General features: G+C 48.1%; 1 protein-coding gene across 2 annotated transcripts in view; it reads left to right on the plus strand.

Annotated features, from left to right (window-relative positions):
• Nucleotides 1-18,783, plus strand: part of UNC13D (unc-13 homolog D) — a 2,023,528-nt gene that overhangs the window by 984,867 nt on the left and 1,019,878 nt on the right. For both annotated transcript variants that reach the window (XM_069654742.1, XM_069654741.1), the window contains exon 19: nucleotides 5,366-5,417. In XM_069654742.1, the coding sequence (XP_069510843.1) occupies nucleotides 5,366-5,417 (52 nt within the window). The remainder of the gene's footprint in view (nucleotides 1-5,365; nucleotides 5,418-18,783) is intronic.

The following is an 18,783-nucleotide window of genomic DNA, read 5'->3' on the forward strand; positions in this document are numbered from 1 at the left end:
CATTGGCTTGCAGCTCATATTGGCGACTGTCTCCGAACAAGACGGGTGTGGGATTTTCACCATAGGTAAAACTACTAATGAACCAGTCCGAGTTTATCCCTTTTAGGTCAGCTGCTCTTAATCTAAGACTTCATGCTATTCAGTGGTCTTCCTCAGCTTAATCTTCAAACATAGGCAGTAGCAGTATTTCTACATGTGGAAAAGACCTGCCATTCCATGTCATGGCAATTTCTCGTTGCAGTCCTAGAGAAGATGGCAAAACAGGGCTTCTTCCTATAAACAATTTGACTCCTCTATAATAATTATGCAGCCGGAGTCTGTGTGGTGGGCTGGCAGTCAGGGATGTTTTCCTTGAAATTGGGCTAGACAGGGATGCCTGCTCCCACTGCTATTTGCTCTTGCCATTGAGCCCCTGGCCTACATTGTGAGGACGTTCCATGGCCACCGCAGTCTATCCATTGGAGATCCTCAAGCTATCATTTTGTTCTACCAGATAATCTCCTCTTATATATATCAACAACCTGCACGTAGCCTAATGCAGATCGCGCAAGAGATTGAGTGATTTGGAAAATGTTCAGTTTTCAAATCAACTAGTCATAGTTAGATATATTTCCTCTTTCTAATTCAGCCCGCTGCCCTGAGGACCTTAAAGGTTGTAGGTGAGCAGCTCAGCAACACACGATTACCTATTTGCATGTGAATGTCTCTAGAAGTGGATCTAGTCTGCTGGAGCTCAAACACATCACTTACTTAGACTTCCTAGCCCTTTAGGCATGCCTACCACTTGAAAAGGTTTCAGTTTTCAAAAAGCTAATATCTGCCAAGCTTTTATATTACTTCCAAAATATTCCTTTTTGTCGGGCAACAATTCTTTAAGAAGTAGTATTCTCTTCGGATCTGTCTGGCGAAGCATCATTCATAGGATTAGTTGGGAAATACCTGTTTGGCCATATTACCAAGGCAGTTTTGCTGATTCAGACATGGATCTTTACTTCCCTGCTGCTCAGGCACAGTTTGTGGTTGGGGTACTGGCAGCTCTGACCTTCCTCATGTCCCTATGGCGCAAGTGCCTCCTTGTCATCCCTCATTTCCTTCTTCTATCTGTAGGGCTCCTGAGGAATGTCAGATTGATCCCCTGCTGTGTGCAGTCCTTTCATGGAATAGGTTATTTTGGAAAATCTCAGTTGATTCCACCTATACACCGGAGACCGCACTGTGTAATGTTCAAAGTTTAGTTCACAACTATATCTTTGTTGTGTGCAAATGTGTGTGTGGAAGGAGGCAGTGAAGAAATGCCATCTTAGTGATATGCAACCGGATAGAATATGTGTGTTAATAGAGGTGTTCATGAAGCAGATGGAGGCTAATCATGTTATACTTCTTCAATTTCGGTGGATGCGCAAGTCAATTAGTGTGTTGGACCTGCTTCCCTTTGGAGCAACCTCAGTCACCATTACTCGCAAACATTTTAAATTTGATGGGATGTAGAAGGATTGTATCTACACTGTATTGTATGATCCAGATTGCTAACTGTAAGGAACTCATGGTGGCAACAGTAAATCCAGACACAGGTGATCACAGTTCAAGGCTGTTTATTAAACTGTATAGGTAGGATGGAAAAACGCCTAATCTAAACCGAAATCTAAGATCGGAGCAAGCTTCATCCATCAAAAAATAATAAGGCAGTCCCAGTGGCGTCTTTTCAAAATAAAAGGGACTGTACTAAAAGAAACGATTGCCAATCCTTAGGCTAAATAGAAAAAGAAGTGTGGGATAATGTTCATAAGAAAGAAGGAAGTGCTCACAAATAATAAGTCAGGATGCAGTAGTCTCCCTTCCCCACGTTTTCAGCATGGGACAAAGTAGGATTTTGGAGCACAGCACACACTCAAGCTTTCCCAGCACGAGCCAACAGTTCCGCTCTCAGCAATCAGGGGCTTCGATGGTTAAGTCACTTTTCTTCCAAATAGTTTCTTGCCTCCGTAGACCTGATGTAACAAGATAATAAACAAAGAGTTCCTTTTCACAATTGCATTGGGTGATGCCTTTTCCACGCCTGGGTCCCCCTCTTCTGGGATCAGATCCACAAAAAAGTTCTTAATGATATCAATATCGTCGGCAGTTAGGTGTTCTTGCTTCCAAGGGCCTGGCAGGTTCAAAGTACCAAAACAAGAGTTCAACAAAAGGTTCTAGAGGTCTTCTCTAGTTTTCTTTGGGTGATAGCTCTTCATCCCTCAGTTCACCCTCTTTCGGACTCAGACCCCTCTCGATTATCAGTTTCTCTTTGCCGGTTTCACTCTGGCACGGCGTACAGTCAAAGGCTTTCCCTCTTGTACTTTTCTTTGTTGCATTCACGGGTCGGTTGGTGTTGGCTTCTCACCCTTGGATCCCCTCTTCCGGGCTCAGACCCGACTCTACTGTTCACCTCCCTCTGTTGGGTTCACTATGGCTTTAAATTCAATTTTGTTCACTGTGGACATCCCTCAGCCGGGTTCACTCTTGTCAACACACTTTATATCGGGACTTTAGACTTTACCCCTGTTTATTGGCATCTCTTCTTTGGGTTTACTCTTGCCAACTTTGTCAAACGCACATTCTCAGGCAGTTCTTATGATGCAGGATTCACTTCCCTTAGTTTCGCAATCTTCTGTCGGTCAAAGACTTTCGACTTTACAGAGGATTTTACTGGAACCCTGTATGACCACTTTGACCCGCTTTCTTGTCTTTCCCAAGGCCCTCTGTTACTGGTAGTTTCAACAATCAGGTAATCGCCCAGTTTTCTTGAGTGAGCACCCACATGGTGCCTGACTCCTCTGTTGCTGGTTTTCCCCCTTTTAGCATCAATAGCTCTTTATGCACTCACAGTTCAATTAGCCGTTTACTACTTTTCATTCAACACAGTTTGGTTTCTTATCGACTCTCACCTCAACTCAGTGGCTGTGAACAACCGCTTGCCTTTCTTTCTCTTTGGAGTCAAGGTTGGTATCATGGAGACAAGCCTCTCTCTCCGGCTTGCTTATCAGCGGAGGAGGGTCTTGTGTACTGTTGACACCTGCTGCAACACACGCTGGCTATTGTTTGCGGTCTTACGATTCCTTCTGCAGAGGTTTCACAGGCCTTGGTTGGAAAGGGCAAGGCCACTTCTCTCCTTGTCACCTTTTCAGTTTGTGCCGTCTTTCACCTCTTCTTGAACTGCTGTGCTGTGTTAGCGCTCTCGATGTTCAGTCTGCCTTGCTCGTATTGCGCTCTTGTGCTCCACCTTTTATCCCTGTGGGGAAGGGAAAGGGCTGTCAGGTGTGTGCGGTTCTGTTTAGTTGCCTGACTTTGCCTGACTCTGGTGTTGGTATGCGAAAGTGTTCACATCAGAAAAGGGGGGTAGAGTGTTTGACCATCCTATGTGGTAGGTTGGGAAAAAGGTGTAATAAGAAGGCGGATACCATGCCTCACCTATCAGTTTCCCACTTCCACTCACTGAGGACCCCCAATCCAGGTGATCCTTACGCACTGGTCCACCCCCAGGTTCTGGATCCAATAGCGATGGCCGTGCCCTGGCCACCTGGATGACAGACCCCCTGTGACTAGCCAGGGATACACCCTCGGGTTTCTCACATAACCCACTACAGACATCCACCACCAGGGCTAAATGGGAAATGGATTTGGGGACCAGTTTTTACCAATGTGCAGTAGTTTTGCATTTGTACATACTCCAAGAGTTTCACTTGACTCCCGCCGTAGATGGTTACAAGTGAAGTTACTGCATAGTGCATAAACTACACCAACTAGACAGATAACCTTCACAATAGGGCTTGGTCTGAATGCCCATGCTGTAACTGGGATCGCGCTATGTTCACATGTTTTGGTAATGCCATACTGTCCCTGATTTCTGGTCAGAGCTTTTTCTCAAGCTGGCGGATATTACCAGTCTATTAGTGTCTCCAAACCAAATGGGTTGTTTGCTTAGAGGATTTCACAAACACTCTCAAACCATGACTAGATTTCAATCTTTAGCCCTTTTACGAGCAGTATAGTACTGACTTGGAAGGGAGGGTGTCCCCGTACAATGACTAAATGGCTTTATGACCTAGCATGGTACAGTGAGTATGTTGAGGCATACTGACGTTTGTCATCACAGCAGACACAACAAGATATATGGGTATTGTTCTGTCTATTTTTGTCAAGGCAACACCCCCTCTCTTCCGGCTTTTAATAATGGTTGACCAAACTTTATGATCATTATCAACAATGTCAATTGTACCTATCTATTGGATTTAATCTTACCTTTGGTGGGAAGCTGTATTCTGCTACATATGATATCCAGTTACTGTACTGTTTCATATTTCATGTTGGATACTGGCTGCAAAATGCCATCTTAACCATGTACTACATAATGTTTATGTATGGAAGTTGTGTTCAATACAAAGAAATATAAAAAAGATATGTGGCAGGAGGACTTTCTCAGATCTCTGTTGGAGAGAATATGGGGAATGGGGCCCATATGAAAATGGTCAATAAAGTGATAGGAGAAGATATTCCTTTGGATACCGGGGCAGTACTCCTGGGGATTTCCATTAACAATATCACCCCTTTGTTTGCACCTTTTCATCGCTTGATTACCTCCATGTTTCTTATGGCTAAATTAGTTATTGCGGCAAGATGGAACAACAACTAAAAACATTTTTTGAATATTTGGCTTAACAAGATTTGACATGTGATGGAGCTAGAATGACTTACAGAGGACATACAGAATGCAAATGAAAATTGCCTTAAGCTATGGCATCCACTAATATGCTTTTACACCCAGGAATATGGAGACCTCATTTGCACAAGCTGCCTTAGAACACTCCAATTCTTTTGCCCAATGTGAAGGAAGGGTTGTGTTAAACTTAGGTATGTACTGTCCATGATGTAATGTGTCTATCACTATTGGGATCCTAGATATTTGAGGTTTGTAGATTAAAGAAGGGGCTGGTATTAGTTTGGGCGGGTCTAAGCGCTGATTGTGGTCAGGGTTTCTGATATGTTCAAGCAGATTTTCATGAGATGTGCATTTTATGATGGTCACACGAGGTGTATTTGAACATTTTAATGAAATTTGTTTGAAAAATCCCAAAAAATTTGAAAATGTTACCATCGGGGAAGATACCCTGATTGGAGGTCTGTAGTAGAAGGTAAGTAACCTGTTGTTCCTAAGGAATAACAATCTTTCCTTTGTTGTCTTCTTTCCCATCCATCGCCACTTTATGTTTGCTATGCATCACCCCTCTTTCCTTCCCAGTGCCCCAGTTAAGCTTTTGCTGATTTTTGTTCACCATTGTATTGTGGTCTTCTGTTGTGGGCTCTCATAGTTACCCCTCTTTTTTTTCAGCACAGTGAAAGTGGACATCTTCAGCATCGCTTTCCTGAAGCTGCAAGAGCTGGTGAGCTGATTTTCTTTGCAAAACCTATATTTCTATTTCATTACACATCTTTGTATAGTGTCACGTATCCTTGAATATTATATCTGATATTTGCATTTGACAAACACTTGTGTATAACGTAACTTACCTTTAAATATCATGACAGATGGACCAATGAATACACAACACGGCTGACCATTACATATAGTGACAACTTGTGTGTATCATATCAGAGGCTTAATGGCGAATAATGCGGGTAACCAAGTGACTTGGAAAAGTGGTTCCATTTTTAAATTAAATGAATGTTTAAAAGAGGGTTTGGGGAATTTTTAGACCCGTGTCGGGAGTCCCTTTCAGTTTTGAATATGACTGAGTTTATTGACAAACATGTATAGATAATGGAACCTAGGCAGAACAGGAGGGCACTGCTGGTGCTAAAAAGGTTTGTCAGTGCCATTCAAGATAAAAAACGGGAGAATAGGAGGAATTTACGTGAATTGTATAAGGAAAAAGGAGGAGAGGTTTATTTTGAGAAGAAATGGAAATTATTACAATCTTTCAAGAATTAGATGAAGGTTCAGCACGCACGGTTACATCAAGTATGGGGGGAGAGAATCTTGGAGATCATGAGGCTTAAAAATACAGGTGCACTATGGGCCCCCCTAAACAATATAAACCTGAGCGACAAGTGAACCTTCAGATGAACCCCATCAGGGAATCATAATGGAGAGCTCATATGGCCAGGTTATACGATAGGGAGTAGATTGTTGCCTGTAGTTACTGCCCTGGGAGGCAGAGGAAATGGCATCTGCCTATGGATAAGGAACAAATTGCTTCCCTGATCAGGAAAGCAAAGCCCTCGAGGGCGGCGGGGTCCGACTGAATCCCGACTAACATCATGAAGCAGCGCACTGACTTTATGGATCAATATACTTTGCTTTTTATTTAAGGATATCCTCAGAATTAAATTGACCACTGAGTAATGACAGAAAGTATTTATTGTACCAATCTATAAGAAGGATGATAGAATATTACCAACTAATTATTTGACAATCACCCTTCTAGCATCCAGCGAGAAGATTTTTACTTCAATTTTCTTGGAGCTCATCAATGAATGGATTAAGGGGCCAAACCGCCTTGATCCAAACCAGTCAGGCTTTCATAGGGGTATAAGCACTCTAGTGAATGGATTAATTCTGTCTATGCTAATTAGTCATAGTAGACAGAGGCGCAAACCTCCATCTGTCTGCTTCATAGCTCTGACAGCAGCATTTGACATTGTTGATAGAGGACTCATTTGGGAGAAGCTAAGATCATGGGGAATTCCTAGCGATTTGCTGGGTATCCTCATGTCTCTTCATGTAAATACGGATATCCAGGTATGATTGAACACTTTGGGGGCTTGTCAGAGTCAATATGAACGTGTTGTTGAGTGAGACAGGACTGCGTTTTGGCTCAGACGATCTTCAGCCTTTATCTTTCGGACCTGAGACTTTGGTGTGATGGGGAGGGAGCTTTTCCCCCCAAGGATTGGTGTCCAGTCTTTTTTGTACCTCCTCTATGCTGATGACTTAGCCATTTTAGATCAGACCACCCATTGGACTTTAGCGCTCATTGGATAAATTAGAATTGTTCATGGATGCTCATGGTCTATTGATTAATATAAAAAAAACAAAGATTATGGTGTGCGCCAGCAAGCAGAAAGATGTTTCCTCCTTTTCGTGGAAGGTTAATGGGATAGCTTTGGCGAGAGTAGACAGGTATGTTTATTTGGGTTTCACTATTTGCTATGTATAGTGATACATTTAAAATTGCTTATTTGGATCTTATGAAGAGAAAGAGTAGAGTCTTTTCTGCTCAGTTAAGACACATAGGGCCTCATTATAACCCTGGCGCTCCCGTCATGAAGGGGGCCAGTATGGGACCGGCTCCCTTCATTACGGGAGCGCCGATTACGAGGTTCCCTTTGCGGGACACGGATCAGACGTCTGGTAAAACTAGACGTCTTTTCTGGGTCCCGCGAGGGGAAGAGGGAGGTAATAACGGGCCACTTGTAATGTGCCCGTTATTACCTCCCTCCCCATTCCCATTGAGCCCTATGGTGGCTCAATGGGAATGGGGAATGGTTCCTGCAAGAAGGAATTACCGGGTCCTCCTATGTCGGAATGACCCGGTAAGTCCCCATTGCAGGAACCCGGTAATGGAGCCTGGTTTGGAGGGTGCCATGGTGCTAATAGCACCATGGCTGCCTCCAAACTCGTAATGAGGCCCATAATCTAAATGCTGGGCAAATGTTCTCTTTTGCCAACAATTACCTATTATAAGGTCAAAATCTTACCGGCTCCGTTATATGATATTGATTTGTACTCTCTCTCCTTGCATCCCAAATATAATAAACTGGAGGGTATGATCTAGCGCAGTGCATTGGGTCTGCCCATAGGTGATCCCGCAGCAGTGATCAGGCATGAGCATGGTCTCATGTCTATTAAGGTAGCAGTTAATTTGAAATTGTTAAGTTTTTATTATGACAACAAAACCCAAAAGCAAATTCTCGCTTTTGTAAGCTTAGTTTAATGATCTTACTTACTGGGTGAAGTTACAAGTAGTTTATCAGTGTAGGTAGGAGATATCCAGGCTAGGCTGCTAAACATCGATCGCTCAATTCATTGGTTAATGACTGATCCTGCTATGGTGAAGCGAGCTGTTGAAGAGGGAGGCCAGGTCTCAACACTTGAGGCTGTGTCCAGATACTTTTTGTTTCAGGATATTAAGAGTTCCAAAGCCACCTTTTGTCCCTGACTTATACGTGCAAAAAGTTTCCCTCATCGGTTTGAAGAGCAAAGTTCATGCGGTTCCGACTCAATTTGTTCCCTAGTCTTGAAATTAAAGGAGCCAGATTGGGGCTCGATAGGAAAAGAAAATCTTGTACACTTCGTACTGTATATCAAGAGATTGAAAGATTGTAACATCTAATATTAATTTGTCCATATACTCGGGCATTGAGATGTCAATCTCTCTTCCCGTTTATTTCTGATCAGAGATAATTTGACCCAAGGTTATTCTGGTCACTGATTTTATCCAGAAGATGGATTTTATTGAGTTAAGCAGTTTTACGTTGTGTAGATGAAATCTTTCAATTATTTTAAATTGTATTGGGAGGGCGCAGGACTTGTGATTTATTTGATTGTGTTTTGTGATACAATGGGCCTCATTACGACCCTGGCGGTAAGCGAAAAACGATGCCGGTAAATCATTACCGGCATCGTTTTCCGCTAGGTCCGATCATGACCCGTGACCGTTATCTACGATGCCATTAACGGCATCGTAGTTAACGCTCCCGCTAACTGCACCAAGGTCGCGCGCACACGACCTGCCACGCCGTAAATAGCGGCATGGTGCAAAGCGAAGCGGATCACGACCCAAGCGGACATGCACCTAACGCCATCACAAAGGCCGTTAAGTACCTTACCGCCATGGTGCTAATTACGCCATCGCGAACCAACCGTAAATGGCCATGTAAAGTGAACCCAGCTGCCACAGGTGCACAGAATCAGCACAGGTGGAGGCAATACAGACTCAGGAAGTACAAAAAGAGCACACCCCACCCCTTCCCACACCCAGTCACACTCCACAATGATACCAATAGGACTAGCAATGTTGGGGCTGGAGGACCTGATAGCAATGCAAGTGCTACAACAACAACGACAACAACAACAACAACAGGCAGCACAGAGGAGACGCAGGAGGAGAAGGAGGGCAAGGCAGGGCCAGCAAGCCCCACCAGCACAGCCAGTGCCACCACGCAGGCAGCCCCCAATCCCACGCATCAGAGCCAGTCCATTCAACCTCAATGCTGAGCAGATCCACACCCTGTACCGTTTGGACCGGGACACCATCACCGCCATCGTAGACATGACACACAACGACATTGTCAGCATGATAGAAACACCAACCGCCATCCCACCCCTACTGAAGGTAGTGTCTGTACTCCACTTCCTGGCCACAGGCACCTACCAGCACACAGTGGGGCACTTGCATGGCATTTCACAACCATTATTTTCACGTACACTGATCCAAGTGCTCGATGCCCTCCTCAAGCACACAGACGACCACATCTTATTACCACAGACTGCCCAGGAGATTGCAAACACCAAAGTGGGTTTCCATGCACTAGCCGGCATACCTGGTTGCATTGGTGCCATCGACTGCACCCATGTGGAATTGGTGGTTCCACATGCCATGGAGGTATCGTACCGCAACCATAAACTATTTCAGTCAATCAACGTGCAAATGGTCTGTGACTCCAACAGGATCATCACACATTGTTGTGCCCGATTCCCCGGAGCAACCCATGATTCAATGGTCCTGAGGAACTCCACAATACCACGCTACATGGAGCGACATGCAGGCCCAAGATCCTGGCTACTCGGTGAGTCTAATGTCATGACCATGGAAATGTGAAGTGGGTAGGTGAACGACGTACCAATGCACACTCCACCTGGCTGAAAGGGGGGGGAATGATGCATACTCCACCTGGCTGAAAGGGGGGGGAATGATGCACACTCCACCTGGCTGAAAGGGGGGGGGGATGATGCACACTCCACCTGGCTGAAGGGGGGGGGATGATGCACACTCCACCTGGCTATGAGTAGCAGAGACAACGGAGCCAGATCATACCCTAAAGCAAAACAAACTTCACCCAACACCAGTAAACCCAATGTCTGATGTATGCAGCCCTACCATGTGAATGAGGTTGTGTCCCAACCATGACACAACCATCTGCAAGTGCATTGTACCAATTCTGACCACATTGACTACAACGAAATGCACCTACATGCACGTCACCAAACACCATCAACCGAAAGGCCTGTCCCCCATAACTGCGCACGAAGGAGGCACATGACGGACAGAAACATCAACACACCATCACACAGACAGCAGGGCCCCCAAACTGTCCCTATAAACATCAGTATTGCTCACTGGGGTCATGATGAGGCTGACAGCAATGTTGCAATGATGTGAGCATTGACATCACAGGACACGTGCCAGGCCACCAAAACAAACGGCATGAACGAACACAGTGGATGGGCACTCATAAGGCACTTGACCCCCCTGTATACATTGGTTGATGGCATGCAAAACAGGCCATGAGAGCCATGAGCATATACCGGTCGCATAGTGTGAATCAATTAGTGCATTTAGAAGTGGTCCAAAGTAACAGTTGGATGCAAGCCATGGTGGCACATCAACTTTCGAATTAGACGTCATGACTGACACATACATTCTCACCCACATACAGGTGATGCAGGCTATCCCCTGAAGAGGTGGCTCCTTACACCAGTCCGGAACCCACAGAACCAGCATGAGGAGGACTTCAACCGTGCACATACACGTACCCATGTGGTCATTGAGCAGGCATTCGGCCTATTGAAGGCACGGTTTCGCTGCCTCAGCAGGTCTGGTGGGGCACTCCTGTACCGCCATGAGAAGGTGGCAAAGATCGTCATGGCATGTGTCATGCTACACAATATGTGCGTCAGATGAAATGTGCCCCTGCCCCCTGACGCAGAACTGCAACCACCTGACGATGAGGATGAGGAGGGTGCAGATGGGGCCGCACCTCATGGAGGAGGTGATGCACAGGAGGGGCGTGAAATGCGTCAAGATATCATCGACCAATGCTTCTAGCACACACGGCTGGTGTGTATGACATGGAGACGGCACTTGGGGCACTGTGTGTGTCGGGGACATGCACACTGTTGACTGTACACCAATAAAGCACACATACGCAATGAACAATGTCCACACATTTGATTTGTGAAAAAGGAAAATGTGTATTTCAAATGTGAATTGTTGTGACACACCCACTCCCCCCTCCCCCCTCCCCCTGAACACCCCAACACACCCACTCCCCCATCCCCCCTGAACACCCCAACACACCCACTCCCCCCTCCCCCCTGAACACCCCAACACACCCACTCCCCCCTCCCCCGTCCCCAATCCCCCCTGAACACCCCAACACACCCTGTGACTAAGTGGCTAATCTTGCATGATAACAGTGGGCAGCCGCTATTGCAAGCCCCCTCTCCCGGCCCCCGGGGCACCCCTGCCTGTGCTGCGCAGGTTCCTCCCTGATCGGCGGATGGGGCTGCTTTGGGTGGAACTGGCAGCGGAGGAGGTCCCTGCCTGCTCATGGGCACACATGTCCCGAATGAAGTTGGCTAGCTCTGAGAGCACGCGCCGCACGGCGGCAAGTTCCGCACACATGTCCTTTGAGGAGGACTGCATTTGAGCCCTCAGGGTCTCAGTGCTCCGCTCCATTTCAACGCTCAGGGTCTCAGTGCTCCGCTCTATTTCATCCCTCAGGGTCTCTGTACATTGTTCCATAGCTGCCCTTGCCCCCCCACATTCTTCAGCATGCTCATTCATAAGCGAGGAGAGTTGTTGCTGGCGCGTGATTATCTCCTCTAGGGAATGTTGGCTCTGCTGTCCCATGCCTATTGCAGATGGTGCTACGAAGGGGCTGCTCCCCTCCTGCTGATTTTCGACATGGCATGGGGTGGATGGCCAGTCCTCATCTTCTGAATGCCCCTGTGTGGGATCCTCATGGGGGCTGCTCTGGGACAGACAGGGGGAAGGATGGTGGTCAGTGGGGGGTCTGACATCGGGCTCCTCTGTGTCACTTTCAGAGCATGCTGCAATGGCAGCGGTTTCGCCTATGGTACTGCTTCCTGCAGAACCTGTGTCTTCTGTGGCAAACATTGTTGGGATGTGTGGTGCTGCTGCTGCTGCCATGCTGCCTGCTGTGGCGCCTGTCAGTGGCCCGGCCTGTGTACTGGCAATGGATTTCGGCTGCTGCGGTGTCTTGATCACTCCAGCTGAGGTGGAGGGTGTTGGCACAGTGGTCTTGGCCCTCTTGGCTGGTGTTTTGTGGCAGGGGTGTCCTCATCCTCGGGGTTGGAATTGGAGCCTGTGGTGGAGCAAAGGAGGGAGAGTGTTATTGATGGGTCTGCGGACATTGGAATCGCGATGACTGGCATCATTTTGGTTACTAGATGCAGCACATTTGAGGCAGGGGCATGCAGGTTTTCTCCTTTTTGTGTGGCTTTAGCATGGAGGTATGTGGGTGCCTGCAGTTAGGGTGTGCATACTACATGTGTACAGGGTGGAGGTCGGATGTGGCTGTGGGCAGTCTCCTGCTGATGTGTTGCATTTACACTCTAGGGCAACATTGTGCTACACATGGATGGACTTCAGTGACTATTGCATGGCTGGTTTGAGGCTCCTACCTGCATCGCCTGATGTCGGTGCTCCTCTCTCCATCCCTCCTACCCCTTCTATGCTCTCCATGCCAATTGTGGAGGCACAGATTTCCTCCCATGGCTGGAGTTTGATTGGGGAATCCGATCCTCCCCCGGTTGCCAGGCCCAGGTTGCGGTTTGCGGAGAGGATGCTCCTGACGCGGAGCCTCAGGTCGTCCCACCGCTTTCGACACTGCTGTGCGTTGCGGGATACGGTTCCCACCGCACTGACACGCTGTGCCACCAGGGCCCATATGGCCTTCTTCTTGGCAATTGCCGGCCTGGTCATTTGTGTGGAGAAGACCACCGCCGCATTCTCCTGGAGGGTCTCCGCCAGAATGGTGAGTTCCTCCCGAGTGAAGCAGTCCTGCCGCTGCCGATCGAAGGCTTTTTTGACAGCTTTTCGCATTTTGTAGTGGGAAAATGGGTGGGTAATGGGTTTTGACAGGTCTCAGGGTCGGATGTAGAGTGGTTGGGGAGGATGGCAATGGATTGTGTTTTAAAGATGGCCGCCGTGCTCTTTCCCGTTCCTGTGCGATGACGCTACTTCCGGTTCCGCTTATTTACGGTGACCGCTAATTACGGTGACCGCTAATTACGGTCGCTGCTGTGATGGATGGCGGTAGTGCACCTTGCGCGGCGTACGATGCCGGTAGGGGCCGTTATGGGGTCTTTTACGGCATGGCGTAGTTTACATTACCGCCATGGCATAATGCTCGTGCGCGATGGGTCGGAATATGCCGGACTTTACGGCATCGCACCAGGCCGTAAACGTTAATTACGCCATGGCGGTAATGTTGAAAACTTACCACCTGGGTCGTAATGAGGCCCAAAGTTTTTAGCTTTATAAATGTTGAGTTTTATTTGTGTTTTCTTTTGTTTTGCTGTTATGTAGTGTAAGATTTTCTTCTAATAACACCATATACATTAACAAAAGTAAGACTTTCAAATGTTTTCTTCTGGCTAGGCTGCCAGAAAGGGGGAACATAACCTCCAGTACCATCAATGTAGCAGCTCATACTTAGCAGCATATGAGTACTTCTTAAAGGGGTACAGGAATAGAACCGATGACATGCCGAGAATAAAATGGTGTGTGGCAGAACCTGAACCCCCCCCATACTAATATATACTAATATATCCACAGACACGAGACACAGGCAGGGGACTTTTTCACATACCACCGCCCATCCCAGGTACCTCTTCTACCGACTCAACCTATCTGTAATTGCATGGGTGCATTGCCTATGTACAGCACTCCATAGCTTCGCTGATAGGTTTATACATCTCGTACATACCTTCATAGGTTCTCCCTGGCCATGGGTGATAGCCATTTTAATTGGCACTGCCCCCTTTACAAGGACGCAAGTTACTGTATCAGTGAGCTAAAGACTTGATTGAGACTCTCCCAGGGGCCATCCACCCAAGAACAAGTCAATGGGCTGTGTTTGTGCTGGTATAGAGTTTCCCAAACCCCCCCGTCCCCCTATGTCGGAACGACCCAGTAAGTCCCTATTGCAGGAACATGGTAATGGAGCCCGGTTTGGATGAAGCCATGGTGCTAATAGCTATCCCAGTTTTGCATACCAAGTAACTTTGGGTCTCACCCTAAGTTACCAGGTGACTCCAGACGTGGACCCCTTGCTCACTGCTCTTAGAGAGACACAGCTTCACCTCACTGATAATACCTAACTGGGCTGAAACACGTGTATGGGGTTGCTGTGGTACTCTTTTTCAGAGGAGAATTTCCTAGCATTTCGGGGCAGGACAAAGACTGATATGTGGGGATATTTCTTCTCTGTGAAAAGAACAGTGAGCTAAAGACTTGGTTGAGACTCTCCCAGGGGCCATCCACCCAAAACAAGTCAATGGGCTGTGTTTGTGCTGGTAGAAAGTTCCCCAGAACCCCCCCCTGTTTTGCTTACCAAGTAACTTTGGGTCTCACCCTAAGTTACCAGGGGACTCCAGACGTGGACCAGACGTGGACCCCTTGCTCACTGCTCTAAGAGAGACACAGCTTCACCTCACTGATGATGCCCAACTAGGCTGAAACACCTGTATGGGGTTGCTGTGGTACTCTTGTTCAGAGGAGAATTGCCTAGCATTTCGGTGCTGGACTGCCCCTGGGCAGGACAAAGACTGATATGTGGGGATATTTCTTCCCTATGAAAAGAACAGTGAGTTAAAGACTTGGTTGAGACTCTCCCAGGGGCCATCCACCCAAGAACAAGTCAATGGGCTGTGTTTGTGCTGGTAGAGAGTTTCCCAGACCCCCCCACTGTTTTGCATACTGTATCAGGAAGTTATAAGAAGTTATAAAATGCCAGTGTTCATTGAAGAACCACACTCGTAGATACACAAGAAAGTTGTTCCTGTTGTCCTGTTGGCAATGTTAAAATAGCTTCAAATGACTAAACATTTGAATAAATCCAATTGTTTCAAAATCTGGGTATCCAATTACAGACAATTAATTACTTTATCAAGATTTATTTCAAATGATATTATTCTCATTTTGATTGTATACATAGACAGTGGCCCTCATTACAACCCAGGCGGTAAGTATCCAACATTACCGGCATGGCGTAATTAGCGTTAACGCCTTGGTCCGATGCCGTAAAGTGCGGCACATTACGACCCATCGTGCACGAGCATTACGCCATGCCGGTAATGTAAACTACGCCATGGCGTAAATGACCCCAAAACGGCCCTTACCGGCATCGTACGCCGCGCAAGGTGCACTACCGCCACCCATCATTGCGGTGACTGTAATTAGCGGTCACCGTAATTAGCGGTCAACGTAAATAAGCGGAACCGGAAGTAGCGTCATCGCAGCGAAACGGGAAAGAGCACGGCGGCCATCTTTGAAAACACAATCCATTGCCATCCTACCCAACCACACCACATTTTACCCACAGACCTTGTAAAACCCATCACCCACCCATTTCCCCACCTAAACATGCCCAAAGTTCTGAAGAAAGCCTGCGATCGGCAGCGGCAGGACCGCTTCAGTCAGGAAGAACTAACGATGTTGGCAGAAACGCTGCAGGAAAAGGCGGACATCGTCTTCTCGCCAGAAATGACAAGAGCAGCCATAGCCCACAAAAAAGGAAATATGGGAACTTGTAGCACAACGGGTCAGTGCCGTAGGTACCACCCCACGCACCTCCAAACAGTGCCGCAAAAGGTGGGATGACCTCCGGCTCCGAGTAAGGAGCATACTGTCAGCCAATCGAAACCTGGCCCTGGCAACTGGCGGGGGAGCAGACTCCCCAATCAAGATGCAGCCATGGGAGGAGATTTGTGCCTCGACGATTGACATAGAGTGCATTGAGGGCGTTGGTGGAATGGAGAGAGGAGCCCCGACATCAGGAGACACAGGTAGGTGCCTCCAATTCAGCCATGCAAAACACCCTGAATTACACTTACATGGGAATCATAATGTCACCCCATATGGGAAACACAACACATCAGCAGGAGACCCACACCCTGCACACATGCAGCATGCACACTCCACAGCAGACACACACATTTCTGCATGCTCAACCCACCCAAAAGGGAGACAACCTGTATGTCACAGCCTACAAAGTCCACTATCTATCCTTCAAAACCATGGCAATCTTCATGCCTGCTCAATGTTCGCTGACCCATCAATAACACATTGCCTCCTCTGCTCCACCACAGGCTCACAATCGGACACCGGCAGGGACGAGATTGGCACCACCCCAGCCAAGAAGCCCAGGACAGAGGGAAGAGCACAACAACCCACCACCTCTGCTGGACCCATGCCCAAACCACACCAAGCCAAAATCCCTGTCGAAAGACAGCCCAGGGCAGCAACGACCCCCGACGAAAGTGCCATGATAGCACCCACGGGAGACACACAACAACTGCTGCCCACTGAGGGCAATGTGTCTGCGGGGAGCAGTACCATTGGGGAGACTGCTGCCGTCGCTGCATGCTCCGACAGCGACGTGGGGAATATGGAGGATGACACTGAAGGTTCCCCCAACGCCCACCTTCACTCCCCACACCTGTCCCCATGTAGCCTGCACGGAGACGACACACAGGGGCTAGCCTTTGGAGAGACATGGCCAGCCACTCCCAGCACAGTGGGAGTCGGGGAGGAGGGGAGTAGTCCAATTGGGCCGCCAATTGCAACCTCCATTGCCCCTGATTTCCAGCAATCGCTGGACGAAATATTAACGAGGCAACAACAATTGTCCTCACTACTGACACCGCATGTTGCTGATTGTGGAGGCGCAAGTGCGGGCATGGAGAGATGTGCTGAGAACATCAAGGCAGCCATCCAATCAGCAAGCAAGGACATTTGTACAGAACTAGCCACGGTGCGGAACATGATAAGTGAGGGGGAGGGGGGATTGGGTGTGTTGGGGAGTTCAGGGGGAAGGGGGATAGGGTGTGTTGGGGAGTTCAGGGGGAGGGGGAGGGGGGATAGGGTGTGTTGGGGAGTTCAGGGGGGAGAGGGAAGGGGGATTGGGTGTGTTGGGGAGTTCAGGGGGGAGGGGGAGGAGGGATAGGGTGTTTCTGACCTATGCACATTGATAATACACTTTGTTGATTTGCACAAATCAAATGTGTGGACATTGCTCATTGCGTATGTGTGCTTTATTGGTGTACAGTCCACAGTGTGCATGTCCCAGACACACACAGTGCCCCAAGTGCCGTCTCCATGTTATACACACCAGCCGTGTGTGCTAGAAGCATTGGCCAATGATATTCTGACGCATTTCAGGGTCCTCCTGTGCATCGCTGCCTCCTTGAGGTGCTGCCCCATCCCCACCCTCATCATCCTCATCGTCAGGTGGTTGCAGTTCTGCGTCAGGGGGCAGTGGAACATTCCGTCTGACACACATATTGTGTAGCATCACACATGCCATGACAATCTTTGCAACCTTCTCATGGCAGTACAGGAGTGCCCCGCCAGACCTGCTGAGGCAGCGAAACCGTGCCTTCAGTAGGCCAAATGCCTGCTCAATCACCACACGGGTACGTGCATGGGCACGGTTGAAGTCCGCCTCATGCTGGTTCTGTGGGTTCCGGACTGGTGTAAGGAGCCACCTCTTCAGGGGATAGCCAGCATCACCTGTATGTAGGAAACAATGTATGTGTCAGTCATTACATCTTATTCCCAACATGACGTGCCAACATGCACATTGAACTGTTACTTTGGACCACTTTCAGTTGCGCTGATGGATTCACGCTATGCAAACGGTATATGTCCATGGCTCTCATGGACAGTTTTGCATGCAAACAAACCATGTATGCAGGGTGGTCGAATGACTTGTGAGTGCCCATCCACTGTGTCCGTCCATGCCGTATGTTCAGGTGACCTGGCACGTGTCCTGTGATGTCAATGCTCACATGATTGCTACATTGCTGTCTGCATCATTATGACCCCAGTGAACTATCCGGATGTTGATAGGGACATTTAGTGGGCCTTGCTGTCTGTGCTGTGGCGTTGTGGTGTTTCTGTCCGTCATGTGCCTCCTTTGTGCGCTGTCATGTGGGACACGCCTTTCAGTAGATGGTGTATAGTGACGTGCATGTAGGTGCATTTCGTTGGAGTCAATGGTCCAAATTGGTACAATGCACTTGCAGATGGTTGTGTCATGGTTGGAACACACCTTCTTTGACATGGTGGGGCTGCTTCGGTCAGGCATAATGTCTACAGGTGTGAGATTACGTAGTGCTGCTTTAGGGTATGATCGTCTCTGCTAGTCACAGCCAGGTGGAGTATGCATCATCCCCCCCCCTTTCTGCCAGGTGGAGTATGCATCATTCCCCCCCTTTCTGCCAGGTGGAGTATGCATCATCCCCCCCCTTTCTGCCAGGTGGAGTATGCATCATCCCCCCAGCCCCCCTTTCTGCCATACCAAGGTCATGACGTGAGACTCACCGAGTAGCCAGGATCTTGGGCCTGCATGTCGCTCCATGTAGCGTGGTATTGTGGAGTTCCTCAGGACCATTGAATCATGGGTTGATCCGGGGAATCGGGCACAACAATGTGTGAGGATCCTGTTGGAGTCACAGACCATCTGCACGTTGATTGAGTGAAATTGTTTACGGTT

The sequence above is a fragment of the Ambystoma mexicanum genome, chromosome 3q (genome assembly GCF_040938575.1).
Source record: "Ambystoma mexicanum isolate Mex_15411 chromosome 3q, UKY_AmexF1_1, whole genome shotgun sequence".
In the NCBI taxonomy this organism is placed as follows: Eukaryota; Metazoa; Chordata; class Amphibia; order Caudata; family Ambystomatidae; genus Ambystoma; species Ambystoma mexicanum.